The sequence below is a fragment of the Mesoplodon mirus genome (genome assembly GCF_964341445.2).
Source record: "Mesoplodon mirus genome assembly, chromosome: 16".
Lineage (NCBI taxonomy): Eukaryota > Metazoa > Chordata > Mammalia > Artiodactyla > Ziphiidae > Mesoplodon > Mesoplodon mirus.
In genome coordinates, this window is record NC_138992.1 from 43,721,263 (window position 1) to 43,741,711 (window position 20,449).

Consider the following 20,449-nt stretch of genomic DNA (forward strand, 5'->3'; position numbering starts at 1 on the left):
CCTTATAGGGAAGTACAAGGTATTTATTGTATCTGTTGCCAATTTCTCCACTTTCAGGTCATTAGAATCAAGGTTTTGTTCCCACCACTCCATCAATGACCTCCACAGTGCTAAATCCAATGGTTAATTCCTACCCTACCTGGCCTAAAATTAGCATTTGACACAGTTGCTCACTTCCTCCTCCTTAAAGGCTCCTTCTAGGACCTCTCACCCTCCTGGTTTTCTCCTACCTCCTTGGCCACAACTTCTCAGTCTCCTTTGTGCTTCCTTCTCATCTAACCAATCACAGATATTGGGCCACTTCCCTTTCTACTCTTAACTACCCAAATACACGTTGACAGTCCCCAAATTTATATCTCCAGCCTAGACCACTCTTCTGAAATTCAGACTGACATAACCAATCTGCCACTCAGCATTTTCATTTGGATGGTTAACAGGTATCTCAAACTTACCTAATCAGGCTATGCTCTATATATTTCCACCCTGGTTCTCCCACATCCTTCCCTGTCTCAAGCTCCAGTTGCTTGGGTCAAAAGCTTTAGAGGTAGTCTTGACTACCCCTTTTCCCAGATGGTTTCCACATCCAATGCAGAATTTGTCCCTTTCTCATCTCCTTCACTGCTACATCCTGGTCCAAGTCATCAAGTGTCATTTGGATTATTGCAAAAACCTCCTAATGTTTTTCTGCTTCTGCTGTTGCCAGTAAATAATACAGACAAAAATCCCTGCTCTTACAGACTGGAGTTCTAATGAGGGAATGCTGACAATAAACAAGATGAATATGGAAAGTAAAGCAGAGAAGGGAGTGGAAAATATTGGAATTTAGGATTTTAGCTTACCAAGGAAGGACTCCCTGAGAAGGGAACATTTGAATAAAGGAGGCATGCAGCTACCTGAGGGTACAAAATTCCTGGAAACAAGGACAGCAAGTACAAATGTCCTGAGCTAGAAACATGACTAGTGAACTCAAGGAAAAACAAAGCAGTAAGTGTGGCTACAACTATAAAAGAAATATGAGATCATAGAGGAAAAGGGATGGTGGCAAGGTCAGGTATGGCCTTGTAAGCCTTGGTAATAGGCTTTTAATCTGAGTACTATGGGAAGCCACTGGGAGGTTTTGAGATGAGGAAAGACATGGTCTGCATTATGTACCATTGTATCCCTTGTTCCTAGACCAGTACCTGGTAAATAGTAGTGTTCAATACACATCTGTTGAATGAATAAATCTGCTTTTTTACAGATGACAAAACTGGGGCACAGAAACAATTTCAGAGTGAGATTTAGATATAGGTGCTTTGGCATTCTAAACACTATTCCATAGCTATCTCTAGAGACCTGTGCAGAAATGTAGGGCCACAGGGCTTGAGACAAGAAACTAGCAGAGGTAGATTCAGAAACATGCTCAATAAAATCTACATCCCTTGGTATTCTAAGAATAGACCCTTGCAACCTTTAGTTTTTTTACTAAGAAGAGTAATATTAGTGTTCTTTGTATTTTGAAATCCAAAATTTTAAGTCAGCATGCAATGATAAATACATTTAGATTCTCTCCAAGATGCCCCTCTCTAAAAAACAGAGTGAACTATAACCAATCCAAGAAAGTCAGATTTTCACCTTTCTATGAATGACTTAGATATTTTCTTTTGTTTTCTTCTACCCATTTGTGTTATATACTAAGAAAGTTGTATTTTTCATAAGTTCAACATTTTCAGGATCTGGGAGTACACCGTACAGTGATACAATAGCTATGAAGAGGTGTGGAGAGGAGTTGAGGCGTACTCCACCTGGTTGTCATCAACTGAATATTGGAATTTTTTGGCAGATCCTTGAGCAAGAGCCAGTGAGGCCACATAGCCTACAAGTGCCACTCCAAAAGCTTCAGTGATTACTGCAGAGAGGATGTTCATTGGGGGAGCTCTAGGTGGAGGAATTCTGTTGAAAGAAAGACCATATTGAACTCATCAACTTTCATGTTATTTCTGTAACAACTTGAAGTGAATTCAACTATGACAATGACTCTGAAGTTTATATAGAATACATGAAATATCCTTGAGAAAACCAAGCAACCTTGCCCTTAGAAGCCTTTTGTTTTCAACATTATTTAGCAGAAAAGCAAAATCACAAAGAACACCACAAGGACAGCTCTGTGCATCTAACTGGCATTCACTCCCAGAGAATCAGGTTATAGCACAGAAAATTTGACTCAACAAAAATTTCCTGTATCAGAACAAAAGCAAATCTGGAGCATTCTTTCATTGAATCTTCTTAAACTTTTATTTGGCTGGCATTAGAAACTGTATTTCCTGCCTTGAATACTGCAGTGCTGTATGCAAACACTAGTTTACTGTGAGCTACGATTCTTGAGCTAATCCTTAAATTTTCCATTGAGTTTATAATCTTAATTATGTTTTTTCACATGATTATTTCACAGTACACTTAACTATTGTTAAAAAAGAGACAACAGGCCCACAATGGAGTCACTTGTGCTAAGCCCCATGTAAGCAAACCAAGAATTAATACCTAATTTAAATGCAGTTTCAGCCTTTCCCAGGAATGTAACCTTAGCCAGTCAATCTAGAATTACCTGGTCAGCACTAGCGACATAATTGCCCTTCTGTCTCACATAGGAAAGTGACCTTGCCTGAAACAATCCAATCTTTGCTAGAAACTTCCTTTACCTGCCCTTCCCCTTCTGACTATAAAAGCCTTTCATTTTGTACAGCTCTTCAGGGCTCCTTTTGATTTGCTAGATGGGTTGCTGTTCAGTTAAGGAATTGTTGAACAATGTCAATAAGACCTCTAAATGTACTCAGTTAAATTTTGTTTTTTGACTCTATGTATCACATGTTAAGAAAAATATCTATAAAGTGTCCAGCTACACTCTGTTGCAAAATACAGGACCACAGTTAGCTGTTTCTCAGTCTTAAATAGCTGTTTAAAATATTTCTTCCAACTAATACACAGTCATTGTCTTTTTGAAAACCACTTGAGCCCAGTATCATTGTTTATTTATCCCTGATGATGGTTTGTGACACTTACTTCCCCTCTTAAAAAAAAAAAAAAACACTCTGGGGCAAAAATAGAAGAAAAAGGTAAAATAATTGATGCTGATTTAATACTGAGCATGTAAATTGAATGCTCAGCACTTTCATATTAGCAGTTTTATTTAATTCTCCCCACAATCTCCAGACCAAGTACCACTAATGCAATGTATAGAGGAGAAAACATTTTGAGAAATGTATCTAAACCACAAAATGAATTCAAGCTCAGCTCCATTTCTTATCAATGCCATATTTTTTCTATGATTCTTTAAGAAGATGGGTCTGGAAATGTTACTCAAAATAAAGAAGAATTAGACTGGATGGAGGAGAGGCATGATTTTTTTTTTACCCACCCCCTCAAGTTTATCCCCAAGTCAAATTGATTTGTACAATTACAAGCCCTAAGATATATGATACATAAAAGTGCTACCATTTCAAACTATAAGAACGTTTGTTTCATAAAAAAATTGAGCTTTTCTAATTATTAATAATGATAAACTAAGTTAGAGAAAAAAATAATAAACTAAATTTGAAGGTGAAAAGTAGAGAAGCCTTTAGAAAACACAAGTTGATTCCAATAATCACTATTAGCCTATATCTTTAGCATAAAGGCTAAAGACAGGATTTTTTAAATTATCTTTTTAATCTCTGAGAATTTTTCTACTGTCCCTCCATTTTAATGTAGTTAGAAGCCAAACTTTGGGACTGGAAAATAAAAATATAGAAGACTCAGCAACTCTAACTTTGTCCCAAATTTATAAATATTGGTGAATAGTACAGCCCATTAAAAGAGACAACTCCTTTCTCCCCTAAGATGACTTTATTTTCTTTCAGGCTATATTTGGAACAACATTTTGTCTTTTTAGGGTGAACACTTCTTGTTAATCTTCCTCTTAGTGTCCTGAGGAAGGCTTCAAGACAGGTGGGGAACATGTCCTCGTCTCCACTTCCACCCTCTCTTTCATGATTGTACACCACTCATGCCTATAGGTTTGCTATTTCAGATGATGCTTGTGTATTTTTACTATGTTTTAAGTGAAATAAAAATAGTCATAGGAATATGTAAGTGGAATAGTGAAGACTATATCCTAGAGCATGACTCTAATTTGGAAATTCAATGTCTTGCTTTCTTTTTCAAATAATATTCATGTAATTTCCAAATATTTTACCTGAAGCGATGCTGTATAAAATAGTTATCAACTTCCTAAGTAATTGATAAGCAGTCTGAGTTATTTTTTCTTTATTATGAACTGTTTTTTTCTATCATTGTAAAATAGAAATTAATTGGAATTTTGTCCCATAGAGAGCCTTTGAAAGAAATGAAATTCTTATCCACCTACCCCCAGTTGCTTCCTCCATCAAAAAACAAATGAAAGAAGAAAGAAAGAAGGAAAGAAAGAAAGAAAGAAGAAAGATAGAAGAAAGAAAGAAAGAAAGAAAGAAAGAAAGAAAGAAAGAAAGAAAGAAAGAAAGAAAGAAAGAAAGAAAGAAAGAAAAAATTTAAAAAGATTACATTACCCTTTTGGAATATGACCAACTACTTCTAATCCATATGTGTTTTCCATATTGGTACAATAACAAGTAAATGATGCAGCAATAATCTGTGTGGTTCCATTTGAAAAAAGAAAAAGAAAATTATTCCTGGCTTCTCAAACATCTAAAAACTATTTTAAAAAGTAAACATTGTTCATGTGCCCTATGATTTTCTCGAGTAATATAGCAGTGGCACAGATTTTTAAAGACTAAGAAGAATTTTAAAAATCAAAAAATCCCTCTGGAATTTGACAGCACTTAATTTGCAGTCTCAAAAAATAAATGGCATTACAATAATACAACTTTTCTTATATCCTTCCCAATTGTATCTGATTCTGAAGGGGAGCAGAACACAGACTATAGGAATGTGTGTGTGCATGTGTGCATGCTTGTGTATGTACAGATACCACAATCCAACCTAAATACTTGTCTCTTGTAATATGAAGGGATGCTTTATAACACAGAACGTTTTCCCTCCATTGCAGCAACCACCTAAGAGTCTAAGATGTTGCATCAATATTCCTAATGTAGGTTAGTAATCAATGATGATTTACAGTCTCCTTGAATAATTTTGAGTTTTGCTATTTCTTGAAGTAAAATATCCTAGTTAGTAATGTGTCAGACTTGATACTTTTGAAATTACCTCCCTGGAGTCTCAGGTGCCTGACCCTCAGTTATATGATATAATGATATATAATAAGTGAAACCAAGTGTTTGCAAATATCCATGATCACCTTTAAAATGTATGTTCAGAATTCTGTTCAGCATTTGTTTTTACCAGCCATGCCACCTTAATGTTTTCCATCCATTTTCACATTTTTTTCATTCTTCTGATAATTTAATAGGTGCTGTAAATTTCACATGGTTATCATATCAGTTTGATATAACTATTTATATACTACAGTTTTTTGTTTAAAAGAGACACACTAATTACCTATTTAAAGTACAAATTTACCATATACATGGTCAGAAAAAAGATATAACAGAATCACACTAGCAAAATAAGGAATATCTAACAATGCCCAATAATATTATTTTGTAGGGATTTTTCCTGTGTATTTCTGTTCTCTGTGATGATATTTAACTCAATTTATAGAAGTTTTTAAAACATCGAATAGACTTAAAAAGCAAAAGAGCCTTGAGGATATTTTTTAAAGGCAGCAAAACTCTACAGGTTATACTTTAAACTTTATAAGATATTGTGCTATAATTGTATTTTCTACAGAATATAGTAGTAGTTAAAAGTTCAGACTATTAGGTTGGAATCAGAAGTATTAATGTATTCAAAAATTTCTAAGCCAATTAATACATTTTAATTGTTAATAATTTTCATGAAATATTGTGAGCTGTAAAAGAAAATACACAATAGCTACAAGATGCTGGATCCTTATTGAAAATGGAAGAATACATGGTGTTTAATACACATAGGCAATATTAAAATTAAGTAATCTAAGTCACTAACTTGATCTTTCAGGGTTCTAATCTGGTCATCCTCCAACTGTAGCTCTCCCCATAAAATGGGAGTTTTGTGGGGGCAAAAGGAGATACCCAACTCAAACCTGGACTCCTCTTTCTGGACCACACCCTGAATCGTCAGGAATCTATAATTTCCTGCCTAAATGGCTCCAAGTCTACTTCCAGAATACCTTCCTCAGGTCTATACTTCCAGTGTAGCTCAAGGAAAGGCCAAGGGACAGTTGTGGGGCAAGGGTATCCACAATTATACTTATGAATCCCACTGTAGATGGGATAGACCTGAAGTAGGAAGAGAAGAGGCAGGCCAAGGGACTGGCTTTCCCCTTGCTGCCACATTCTGGCAGAACCCAAAGGATTAGGAGAATTCTCTATTTTAACCTGACTTTCAAGGTAATCACTAAGGTGTTTTAGTCAAGAGAGGAAAATAGAACCTATTTTATTTAACATTTTGATCTACAACTCTTAAGTATTTGGGCCTGTATTATTATTTTTGCCTTAGGTCTTACACATATTAGGGGCAACACTGTATAAGGAGTACCTTTTATTTTTTGTAAGGATAATTCTTACAATTTTTGTATTGAATGAACAACTGTCTTATTCAGTGTTTTATTCAGTATTGAATAAAAGAGTTCAAGATTCTTCTTCCCCAAGGTTATTTTCAATTTCTGGTTTCATGAAACATATAATCAAGCTTCCCAGGATATAATAAGTATTTCTTAATACCTATAGGACTTTGGAATAAAATATGTTTCACAGTTGTCTCCATGAAAACTACTAATAATCATAGTACCCTCCACTTGTCTGGCTTATTTGAAATACACACACATATACAAGCACACACACATTATATCGATTACATATGTTATATGTATCTCTACAAATTATACAAGGCCTAATTATGGAGAGAAGCCTTAGTTATGCAGAAAAAAAGTCATATCCCTCAGAGACAGTTGCCAATGTGCTAGCCTTATACATTTACATAAACCTATACCATTTCAACAGTATGAAGGGATATTTCAATAGGTGAAATTATTTAGACACCACTTATCATATACATGTATATAATCCAAAGACCATTAAAAAACTAAAGCCAATTAATAATAAGTAAGTTAGTAGACTGTGGTTGGCTTAACATTTCATTTTCAATGTAATGCTTTGTTTAGTTAAGAGTTCCAATTAGAGGCACTTAATATTTCAAAATGTATTTTTTAATGCCATAAGCCTTAGGAGCAAAGTACGATTTGTTGCTTTGCCAAGTACAACAACAACAAAAAAATCTTACAGAATCAGCCCTGGCTAGTGAAAATCATGAGTATCCTTTAATAAAGCAAAATTGGGTCAATGAAAACTGTGTCAATAAATTTATCAATCATTAATGGACATTTGTCTGTTGATAATATTTCTATGCATCATACCATACAAATAAAATATCAATAGGATGTGGTATCACTTTTTGTTGCTTTAGAAGAATCATGCCAGAGATCTTTTGGGTCGCATACTTAGACATGTCTCCTTATTTAAAATCTTAAGCTACATGTTTTCTTATTTACCTAAAAAAAATACAAGCATCTGTGAAAATTAAAAACACGTCTGCCTCCTTTTTAAAATTATTGGCTCAACATATTTCCTGTCTTTACATTAATGTATAGCCACGCAAGTTAGCCCTGCTTTAATGAGAGACAGGATTAGCTGTGGCTTACTTTAGACAATAATGTGAGCCTCTGCAGGTTACCCACAGCAACTGCAAGCATTGCAGGGCAGAATGCTAAATGTTGATTCATACTTACCAAGACTAAGTCAATAGGAAGAACAATTTTAATTTTCCTTTTAAACCGTTCATTCAGCTCTTTAACAAGAACAAGCACCACGATGCTCAGCAAGGATAAGAGCAGTGCTTCCAGTTGCACAGACTTGATGTTTTCAAAGACATATGCATAGATCTACAGTAATGAGGAAAAATACAAACAAAATTCAGGATCACCCACAATATATCAAAACTAAAATCTGGCCCCCAAATGAACTCAGTGATGTTTTGCAAAAAATAGCTGAAGGGGTGGGAAGTGGAAAGGTGGGGCATAGAAGGGTAGTCAGTGCTGATACAGAGCAAGGTATAATTCATTTGCATGTAGAAAATTGCTTTGCCCTTGATTCTTCCACCAAACTCAGCGTTTGTTCCTTCCTACATAAGGACACTACTACACTTCCAGCTCCTCCCCAGACACTTATGGGTGGAGATGCTAAAACTCATTAGCTACATGCAGATTCATCATTAAGAGCAAGTGAGGGGACTATAGGATCCCTTGAACCCCACCACTCTTCTTCAAACCCCAGAATCAAAATACACACATACTTTAAATATCAATGGATACATCTGGAAGCTAATAGCTCTGTGTAAGGAGATATCTGTGTTAATCTGTATCTTCCAAATTTTCTCTTACAAAGATATATGACTTGTATAATTTTAAAGGTTTCACATAGGCCTTAAATGCTTATCTTCAAAATGTCTCAACTCCTCCTTTTCTTCGAATATGTTAAATCTGATTTTTATAAACTCATTTCTATTCATCCACAGCTGATTTATTAAGTCTAGTTTCAAGTGATAGAAACTAGTTTTTATTTTAGCATACAGACAATTCTTACAGTAGCCCAAATTGGTGGTGTTCTTTGCCCTCTCTTTTTGGTATCTCAAACATAATTTGACCACAACTAAAAATATTGGATTAAAATACTATATAGACAACATATCAAAAGAATTTATATAGACTATGTTCCTAAGCGTCTCCTAAAATTCTGCTCAGTAGGTTTCCTCATTGAACCCATCTGATCCAGGGATCAGGAACATACCTGGAGTAAATGAGGTACATCAGGTTATCTAACATGGATTCTATATATTGAATATTATCATTAACACTGTAACTCTTTCAAACTAACAAAGAAAATATACTCAGTTAACATGGAGCCTTGTTGGGTGAAAGGGATTGGGGTAATGTAGAATCCAGAATCTCCTTTGTCCACACAGTTAGAAAAAATTTGTTGTGTAATCAAATACATTAAGGAATAATTAGGGGTCAGATAGCTTTACTTGTTACCCTTTTCACAGCATTCTAGTATTCCACACTACTTGGAAAGAAAATCAGGTACTACAATATTATGGTTATCTGAGATGCAGACAATAATTTTCCTCTCTGCCTAAGCTGTGGATAATAACTCTTCACAGAACTCCTATAGCAAGTGAAGAAGCAGGTTCCATTTCTCATAGTTACCCCTTACTCAAAGCCCAGGACAAAAATCCAAAATGCTACTCAAAGAAATATATTCTATAGTGGATGGAGTCAGAGAGATGTCAAGAAAATTTGGTCCAAATACACAGCTTTCTGATGATTTATTATGATCCAAAGATAAAATTGAGACTATCATTCAGATGATTTGCCAAGAATAAAACAAACATCCAAACATTTAAAAATATTTAGAGGATTATTCCTTCTGTTTTATCCATGGTATTAAAAGTATGCCATGAAAGTGCCTGTATAAGAACTCAGAGAAATGTGAAAAACTCGCAAGCCATACCAAATTTGCTGTAATGTGCATTTCTAGAACATGTGTTTGCAGTAATAAAAATAGCCACCCCAGAATGAAAGGAATGAGAAACTCTCCCCCAGGGTTTTTATTGTCTGTCTGAACTAAACTACAATTTGTAGAGCAAATTACATCGCACAAGATGCTCCAGAAGAAGATGGGGGTGGGCAGAGGCTTGTTACAACCAGCACGAAGAACACAATAGAAAAATAGGCTGATGAGGAGTTATACTAATGACTATCATGTGGACCCACATGGAGAAATCACAGCTAAAGATGGCTTGTAGGAGATGGGTGGCATTTGGAGATAGAAATAGGGACAGGGACAGGCATGTGCAAACACACACACACACATGCATACATTTACACATGCTCATTTAATATAGGTCTAGGCCTCCTAAAGATACATTGACATTTCTCATTTCTAATATAAATCGAGTCATTTGGATATGTTATCACACACTACACTTCAGTAGATAAAAATTCCTATTGAAGATCATCATTCATTTCCCAGACCTCAGAGAAGCAATGATAGTTTATATGTGTATAGATAAATAAGTAAACTATTTCATCAGAACTGACCAATCTGTTTTATAAAATAGGAGTTTAGTTCAGTTTGAGACTATAATATTAGTAATTCTTTAAACTGGTCATTTAATATAACTTGACATAAATTGAAAAGTATCAATATATATAAACAAATGCATTTTGAGATATTTCAAAGAATGAAAATAGACTATCCAACATATACATATATTATTTTTTATAATTTTCTTTAGAGAGGAGACTTTTCTGAAGCACTTAATGTACATTTACACACACAAACACATTCATACACACCATTACTTATATAATATGTTTTTATCTGACTTGGACATTCTTAATACATTTTTCATTTCACTGATGGATTCTCAACTCCTAGAATAGTGTCTGGCAGATAGCAGGCACTCAATAAATACTGTTGAAAGAATAAAAGATTTGGTCTAACATAGTAATAGTAAACAATAAATCTGTAAATAGGAATAGATGTTACTTTGAATAAGCAGAATAATGGAAGAACTCACATTCCTCTTTTCTCACTATCAATACTTAGCTATATCATATGAAGGGGATTTGTAGTTATCATTTATTTATTCACTCAACATATATTTTTGATGTTCATTCTGTCTATATTTTTTAATTTTTATTTTATATTAGAGTATAGTTGATTAACAATGTTGTTAGTTTCAGATGTACAGCAAACTGATTCAGTTATACATATGCACGTATCTATTCTTTTTAATATTCATTTCCCATTTAGGTTATTACAGAATATTAAGCAGCATTCCCTATGCTATATGGTAGGTCCCTGTTGGTTATAAATTTTAAATATAACAGTGTGTATAAGTCAATCCCAACCTCCCAATCTATGCCTCCCCCTCTACCTTCCCAACTGATAACCATAAGTTCATTCTCTAATCTGTATGTTTCTGTTTTGTAAATAAGTTCATTTGAATCATTTTTTTTAAGATTCCACATGTAAGTGGTATCATATGATACTTATGTTTCTCTATGAGACTTACTTCACTTAGTATGATAAGCTCCAGGTACATCCATGTTGAGGCAAATGGCAATATTTTATTCTTTTTAATGGCTGAGTCATATTCCATTGTATATGTGTACCACATCTTCTTTATCTTTTCATCTATATATGGACACTTAGGTGGCTTGCATGTCTTGGCTATAGTAAACAACACTGCAATGAATATCGGGGCACATGTATCTTTGCAAACTATGGTTTTCTCTGGATACATGCCCAGGAGTGGGATTGCTGCCTTATATGGTAACTGTATTTTTAGTTTTTTTAGTTTTTTTTTTTAACATCTTTATTGGAGTATAATTGCTTTATAATGGTGTGTTAGTTTCTGCTTTATAACAAAGTGAATCAGTTATACATATACATATGTTCCCATAACTCTTCCCTCCTGTGTCTCCCTCCCTCTCACCCTCCCTATCCCACTCCTCTAGGTGATCACAAAGCACCGAGCTGATCTCCCTGTGCCATGCAGCTGCTTCTCACTAGCTATCTATTTTACATTTGGTAGTGTATATATATCCATGCCACTCTCTCACTTTGTCACAGCTTACCCTTTCCCCTCCCCATATCCTCAAGTCCATTCTCTACTAGGTCTGTGTCTTTATTCCCGTCTTACCCCTAGGTTCTTTATGACCTTTTTTCCCCCCTTATATTCCATATATATGTGTTAGCATACAGTATTTGTTTTTCTCTTTCTGACTTACTTCACTCTGTATGGCAGACTCTAGGTCCATCCACCTCACTACAAATAACTCAATTTCATTTCTTTTTATGGATGAGTAATATTCCATTGTATATATGTGCCACATCTTCTTTATCCATTCATCCAATGATGGACACTTAGGTTGCTTCCATCTCCTAGCTACTGTAATGGAGCTGAAATGAACATTTTGGTACATGACTCTTTTTTTTTTTTTTTTTTTGCCATACGCGGGCCTTTCACTGTTGTGACCTCTCCCGTTGCGGGGCATAGGTTCCGGACCCGCAGGCTCAGCAGCCATGGCTCACGGGCCTAGCCGCTCTGCAGCATGTGAGATCTTCCTGGATCGGGGCACGAACCCATGTCCCCTGCATCGGCAGGCGGACTCTCAACCACTGCGCCACCAGGGAAGCCCTGGTACATGACTCTTTTTAAATTATGGTTTTCTCAGGGTATATGCCCAGGAGTGGGATTGCTGGGTCATATGGTAGTTCTATTCGTAGTTTTTTAAGGACCCTCCATACTGTTCTCCATAGTGGCTGTATCAATTTACACTCCCACCAACAGTGTGGGAGGGTACTTTTTTTCCCACACCCTCTCCATCATTTTTTGTTTGTAGATTTTTTGATGGTGACAATTCTGACTGGTGAGAAGGGATACCACATTGTAGTTTTGATTTGCATTTCTCTAATAATTAGTGATGTTGAGCAAGTTTTCATGTGCTTTTTAGCCATCTGTATATGTCCTTTGGAGAAATGTCTGCTTAGATCTGCCCATTTTTTTATTGGGCTTTTTGTTTTTTTGATATTGAGCTGCATGAGCTCTTTGTATATTTTGGGGATTAATCCCTTGTCGGTCTCATTGTTTGCAAATATTTTCTCCCATCTGTAGGTTGTCTTTTCATTTTTTTAATGGTTTCCTTTGCTGTGCAAAAGTTTTTGAGTTTAATTAGATCCCATTTGTTTATTTTTGTTTTTATTTCCATTACTCTAGGAGACAGATCCAAAAAGATATTGCAGCGATTTATCTCAAAGAATGTTCTGCCTATGTTTTCCTCTAAGAGTTTTATAATATACGGTCTTACATTTAGGTCTTTAATCCATTTTGGATATTTTTATGTATGCTGTTAAAGAATATTCTAATTGCATTTTTTTACATGCAGCTGTTCAGTTTTCCAAACACCACTTATTGAAAAGACTGTGTTTCCTCCATTGTAGGGTCTTGCCTCATTTGTTGTAGATTAATTGACCATAGGTGCATTCGTATATCTCTGGGCTTTCTATCCTGTTCCATTGATCTATATTTCTGTTTTTGTGCCACTACCATACTATTTTGATGATGTAGCTTTGTAGTGGAGTCTGAAGTCAGGGAACCTGACTCCAACAGCTCCAGTTTTCTTTCTCAAGATTGCTTTGGCTATTCATGGTCTTTATGTTTCCATACAAATAGTAAAGTTTTTTTTCTAGTACTGTGAAAAATGCCATTGGTAATTTTATAGGAATTGCATTGAATCTGTAGATAGCCTTGAGTAGTATAGTCATTTTGACAATATTGATTCTTCTAATCAAAGAACATGGTATATCTCTCCATCTGTTTGTGTCATCTTTGATTTCCTTCATCAGCATCTTAAAGTTTTGGAGTACAGGTCTTTTGCCTCCTTAGGTAGGTTTATTTCTAGGTATCTTATTCTTTTTGATATGATGGTAAATCTGATCATTTCTTTAATTTTTCTTTCTGATCTTTCATTGCCAGTGTATAGAAATACAACAAATTTATGTGTATTAATTTTGTATCCTGCAAATTAACTTTACTCATTGATGAGCTCTAGGAGATTTATAGTAGCATTTTTAGGATTTTCTATGTATAGTATCATGTCATCTGCAAACAGTGACAGTTTTACTTCTTCTTTTGCAAATTGGATTCCTTTTATTTCTTTTTCTTCGCTGATTGCCATGGCTAGGACTTCCAAAACTATGTTGAATAAAGGCAAGAGTGAACATCCTTGTCTTGTTCCTGATCTTAGAGGAAATGCTTTTAGCTTTTCACCATTGAGTATGATGTTAGCTGTGGGTTGGTCATATACGGTTTTTATTATTTTGAGGTATGTTTCCCTTATGCCCACTTTTTGGAGAGCTTTTATCATAAATCGCTGTTGAATTTTGTCAAAAGCTTTTTCTGCATCTACTGAGATGATCATATAGTATTTATTCTTCATCGTGTTGATGTGGTGTATCACATTGATTGATTTGTGTGTAGTGAAGAATCCTTGCATCCCTGGGATAAATCACACTTGATCTTGGTGTATGATCCTTTTAATGTATTGTTGGATTCAGACTGCTAGTATTTTGTGGAGGATTTTTCTGTCTATGTTCATCAGTGCTATTGACGTGTAATTTTCTTTTCTTGTGGTATCTTTGCCTGGTTTGGGTGTCAGGGTTATGTTGGTATCATAGAATGAGTTTGGAAGTGTTCCAAACACTGCAATTTTTTGGAATAGTTTCAGAATGATAGGTGTTAACTCTTATCTAAATGTTTGATAGAATTTTCCTGTAAAGCCATCTGGTCCTGGACTTTTGTTTTTTGGAGTTTTTTTTTATCACAGTTTCAATATCAGTACTTGTGATTGGTCTGTTCATATTTTCTATTTCTTCCTGGTTCAGTATTGGAAGGTTGTATCTTTCTAAGAATTTGTCCATTTCTTCTACGTTGTCCACTTTATTGGAATATAGTTGCTTGTAGTAGTCTGTAATGATCCTTTGTATTTCTGTGGTGTCCATTACAACTTCTTTTTCATTTATAATTTTATTGATTTGAGCCCTCTCCCTTTTTACTTGATGAGTGTGGTTAAGGTTTATCATTTTTGTTTATCTTTTCAAATAACCTGCTTATAGTTTCATTGATCTTTTCTATTGTTTTGTTCATCTCTATTTCATTAATTTCTGCTCTCATCTTTATGATTTCTTTCCTCCTACTACCTCTGGGTTTTGTTTGTTCCTCTTTCTCTAGTTGCTTTAGGTGTAAGGTTAGGTTGTTTATTTCAGATTTTTCTTGTTTCCTGAGGTAAGACTGTATTGCTGTGAACTTCCCTCTTAGAACTGCTTTTGTGAAGATGGTGGTGGGGCAGGACACAGAGTTCATGTCTCCCCACAACTAGGACACCTGTCAGACCCTGTTGGGGGACCTCGATGCCCAAAGGGATGGGAGGAACCCCCGAGTGACCAAATAGGATGTGGGGGGAGTGAGGGGGTAGGAGAAGTGGAGGCTGGACAGGACTGGTGCCCCTGAGGGGTGGCTGGGAGAGGAGGGTTTCCCATGCCTGGAGGGACCCTCAAGGGTCTCGGTGGATCACAGGGGAGCATGCCTAGCATTTACCCTGCCCAACTGCACCCCAGGAAGCCTGCAGGGCTCCAGGCTGGGTCCTCCATTCTCTGGGGCCCCCTCTGGCCTCGTGGGTCCTAGGGGCTTGGAGGGAGGGAGAAGGGGGAAGAGAAGGAGAAGCAAACAAGGAGGGGCCCTCTGGGATTGGAGGATCAGGGGAGGTGTGGAGGGCATTTTCCCCACCCTCTTGAGCCCCAGGAATGCTACTGGGCTCCTGGGTCTGGTCCTGCATCCTCTGGGGCCCCCTCCAGACTCATGGGTCCTAGGAGCCTGTGAGGGAGGGAGGTGGGGGGAAGAGTAGGAGAGGCAGATGGTGGGTGGGTGACCTTCTACAACAGGAAGATCAGGGGAGGTGCAGCAGGCCTTTCACCTGCCCACACAGCCCTGAGAATCCTGCCAGACTCCCAGACTGGGTAACCTGCCCTCTGAGGGCCCCTCCAGGCCACGTTGGTCCTAGGGGTGTAGGAGGGAGGTGGGGGAGAGGAAGAGAGGCAGACGGACAGGGGCCGTCTGGGATCTGAGGATCAAGGAAGGAATGGAGGGCACTTCCCACACTCAGTTGGGCCCTGGAAAGCCTGCTGAGTTTTCAGGCCTGGTCCTCTGTCCTTTGAGGCCACCTCCAGCTTCAGGGGTCCTAGGGATGTAGGAGGGAGGGAGGGAGGAAAAGGAAGAGAGGTGGATTGGGGAACCCTCTGGGGCCGGGGAATCAGGCGAAGCACTGCAGGCATTTCCCCCACCCACTCAGGCCCAGTGAGTCTGCTGGGGTCCTGGACCTGGTCCTCCACCCTCCAAGGCCAGAAGCACTTCTGGGCGCCTCGTGCTACACTGAGCTGAAGCCCAACTCCCTAGCCCCTTTAGCCGTGTGTGTCTTAAGCATAGGCTCCGCCCACTACCTAAACCCTGCCCCTTCCTAAGCCCTGGCCCACACAGTGAAAGGCTTTTCTGACTTTTTTTTCTCCTCTTTTTCATTATTGTTTTTCTGTTTTACCTTCCAGTTGTTGTTTCATCTGTATTTTTATTTTTTATCTTTCTAACATATCTGTTATTTTCTAATCTTATTTTATTTTTTACTCTTTGCTATTTTCTGCTCCTTTTTTTCATTTTTTCTCAACCCTGCATGGCTTGAAGGATCTTCAGACATGAGCCAGGTGTTGGGCCAGAGCTCCTGCAGTGAGAGCTCTGAGTCTGAACCATTAGACTAACAGAGAACTTCAGACCACAGGGAATATTCATCAGAGTGAGGTCTCCTGGAGGTCCTCATCTTGGCACTGAGACCCAGCTCTACCCAACAGGCTACACACTCCAGTGCTGGACGCCTCAGGCCAAACAACCAATAAGACAGGAACACAATCCAACCAATCAATAAAAAAATGAGATGACAAAAAAATATGTCACAGATGAAGGAGCAAGGTAAAAACCTACAAGACCAAATAAATGAAGAGGAAATGGGCAAGCTACCTGAAAAAGAATTCAGAGTAATGATAGTAAACATGATCCAGAATCTCAGAAATAGAATGGAGGTATGGATTAAGAAAATAAAATAAATGTTTAACAAAGATTTAGAAGAACTAAAGAACAAACAAACAGAGGCAAACAACACAATAAATGAAAACTACACTAGAAGGAATCAATAACAGAATAACTGAGGGAGAAGAACAAATAAGTGAGCTGGAAGACAGAATGGTGGAAATAACTGCTGAGGAGCAGAATAAAGAAAAAAAGAATAAAAAGAATTGAAGACAATCTCAGAGACTTCTGGGACAACAGTAAACTAACAAATATTCGAATTATAGGGGTCCCAGAAGAAGAAGAGAAAAAGAAAGGGTATGAGAAAATTTTTGAAGGGAAAATAGTGGAAAACTTCCTTAACATGGGAAAGGAAATAATCAAGGCCAGGAAGTGCAGTGAGGCCCATACAGGAAAAACCCCAGGAGAAACACACCAAAACACATATTAATCAAACTAACAAAAATTGAATTCAAAGAAAAATATTAAAAGCAGCAAGGGAAAAGCAAAAAAAAATAAAATAAAATAAGATACAAAGGAATCCCCATAAGGTTATCAGCTGAGTTTTCAGCAGAAACTCTGCAGTTCAGAAGGGAGTGGCAGGGTACACTTAAAGTGATGAAAGAGAAAAAACTACAGTCAAGATTACTCTGTCCAGCAAGGATCTCATTGTGATTTGATGGAGAAATCAAAAGCTTTACAGACAAGCAAAAGCTAAGAGAATTCAGCACCACCAAACCAGTTTCCTTCTTCTTTTTTTTTTTTTTTTTTTTTTTTGCAGTACGTGGGCCTCTCACTCTTGTGGTCTCTCCCATTGTGGAGCACAGGCTCTGGACGCACAGGCTCAGCGGCCACACCTCACGGGCCCAGCCGCTCCGCATCATGTGGGATCCTCCCGGACCGGGGCACGAACCCGCATCCCTTGCATTGGCAGGCAGACTCTCAACCACTGCACCACCAGGAAAGCCCCAAACCAGTTATATAACAAATGCTAAAGGAACTTCTCTAGGCAGGAAACACTAGAGAAGAAAAAAACACCAAAAAACGGGCCTAAAACAATTAAGAAAATGGTAATAGGAACATACATATTGATAATAACCTTGAATGAAAATGGATTAAATGCTTCAACAAAAAGACACAGACTGGCTGAATGGATAGCAAAACAAGATCCACATTTATGCTGCTTATAAGGGACCCATTTCAGACCTAGGGACACATACAGACTGAAAATGTGGGGATGGAAAAGGATATTCCATGCAAATGGAAATCAAAAGAAAGCTGGAGTAGCAATATTCATATCAGACAAAATAGACACTAAAATACTGTTACAAGAGACAAGGAAGGACACTACATAATGATCAAGGGGTCAATCCAAGAAGAAGTTATAATAAATATAAATATTTATGCACCAAACATAGGAGCACCTCAGTACATAAGGCAAATTCTAACAGCCATAAGAAGGGAAATTGACAGTAACACAATAATAGTAGGGGACTTTAACACCCTACTTACACCAATGGACAGATCACCAACACAGACATAAATGAGGAAACACAAGCTTTATATGACACAATAGAACAGATAGATTTAATTGATATTTATAGGACATTCCACCTGAAAGTGGAAGAATATACTTTCTTCTCAAGACCACATGGCACATTCTCCAGGATAGATCACACCTTGGGTCACAAATCAAGCCTCAGGAAATTTAAGAAAATGGAAATTGTATCAAGCATCTTTTCTGACTACATACTGTGAGACTGGCAATCAATTACCAGAAAAAAAAACCTGTAAAAAACACAAATACATGGAGGCTGAAGAGTGCACTACTAAATAACCAAGAGATCACTGAAGAAATTGAAGAAGAATTTTAAAAAAATACATGGAAACAAATGAAAATAAAAACAAGACAACCCAAAACCTATGCAATGCAACGAAAGCAGTTCTAAGACAGAAGTTTATATCAATTCAATCTCACCTCAAGAAACAAGAAAAATCTCAAATAAATAGTTTAACCTTACACCTAAAGCAAGTAGAGAAAGAAGAAGAAAGAAAACCCAAAATCAGTAGAAGGAAAGAAATCATAAAGATCAGAACAGAAATAAATGAAATAGAAATGAAGAAAACAATAGCATAGATAAATAAAATTAAAAGTGGGTTTTTTGAGAAGATAAACAAAATTGATAAACCTTCAGCCACATTCATCAAGAAAAAAAATGGAGAGGACTCAAATCAATAAAATTAGAAATGGAAAAGGAGAAATTACAACAGACAACACATAGAAATAGAAAGGATCATAAGAAACTACTACAAACAACTATATGCAAATAAAATGGACAACCTGGAAGAAATGGACAAATTCTTAGAAAGGTACAATTTTCCAAGACTGAAATGGGAAGAATTAGAAAATATAAACAGACCTATTACAAGTATTGAAATTGAAACTGTGACTAAAAATCTTCCAAAAAACAAAAGTCCAGGACCACATGGCTTCAGATGTGAATTCTATCAAACATTTAGAGAAGAGGTAACACCTATCCTCCTCAAACTCTTCCAAAAGAATTGCAGAGGGAGGAACACTTCAAAGTTCTTTCTACGAAGCTACCATCATGCTGATAGCAAAAGCAGGCAAAGATATAACAAAAAAAGAATATTATAGACTAGTAACACTGATGAACATAGATGCAAAAATCTTGAACAAAATACGAGCAAACAGAATCCAACAACACAGTAAAAGGATCATAGACCATGATGGAGTGGGGTTTATCCCAGGAATGCAAGGATTCTTCAATATACACAAATCAATCAATGTGATACATCATATTAAGAAAATGAAGAATAAAAACCATATGATCATCTCAATAGATGCAGACAAACTTTCAACAAAATTCAACCCCATTTATGATGAAAACTCTCCAGAAAATGGACATAGAGGGAACCTACCTCAACATAATAAAGGCCATATATGACAAACCCACAGCAAGTACCATTCTCAATGGTGAAAAACTGAAAGTATTTACTCTAAGATCAGGAACAAGTCAAGGGTGTCCACTCTCACCACTATTATTCAACATAGTTTTGGAAGTCCTAGCCATGGCAATCAGAGAAGAAAAAGAAATAAAGGAATACAAGTTGGAAAAGAAGAAGTAAAACTGTCACTGTTTGCAGATGACAGGGTACTATACATAGATAATCTTAAAGATGCCACAAGAAAACTACTAGAGCTAATTAACGAATTTGGTAAGGTTGCAGGATACAAAATTAATGCACAGAAATTTCTCACATTCCTATACACTAATAATGAAAAATCAGAAAGATAAATTAAGAAACAATCATATTTACCATTGCAACAAAAAGAATAAAAAAACCTAGGAATAAACCTACATAAGGAGGCAAAAGACCTGTATGCAGCAAACTATAAGACACTGATGAAAGAAATCAAAATGACACCAACAGGTGGAGAAATATATCATGTTCTTGGTTTGGAAGAATCAATATTGTGAAAATGACTATACTACCCAAAGCAATCTACAGATTCAGTGAAATCCCTATCAAACTACCAATAGCATTCTTCACAGAAGTAGAACAAAAAATTTCACAATTTGTATAGAAACACAGAAGACCCCAAATAGCCAAAGCAATATTGAGGGAAAAAAAACAAAAA

General features: G+C 36.7%; 1 protein-coding gene across 1 annotated transcript in view; it reads right to left on the minus strand.

The window, feature by feature from the left end:
- The window catches only part of SLC26A7 (solute carrier family 26 member 7), a 189,035-nt gene that overhangs the window by 62,730 nt on the left and 105,856 nt on the right, over window positions 1–20,449 (minus strand). The window contains exons 5-7 of the mRNA XM_082601743.1: window positions 7,838–7,990; window positions 4,560–4,642; window positions 1,785–1,932 (exon numbers count right to left, since the gene is read on the minus strand). Of these exons, the coding sequence (XP_082457869.1) occupies window positions 1,785–1,932; window positions 4,560–4,642; window positions 7,838–7,990 (384 nt within the window). The remainder of the gene's footprint in view (window positions 1–1,784; window positions 1,933–4,559; window positions 4,643–7,837; window positions 7,991–20,449) is intronic.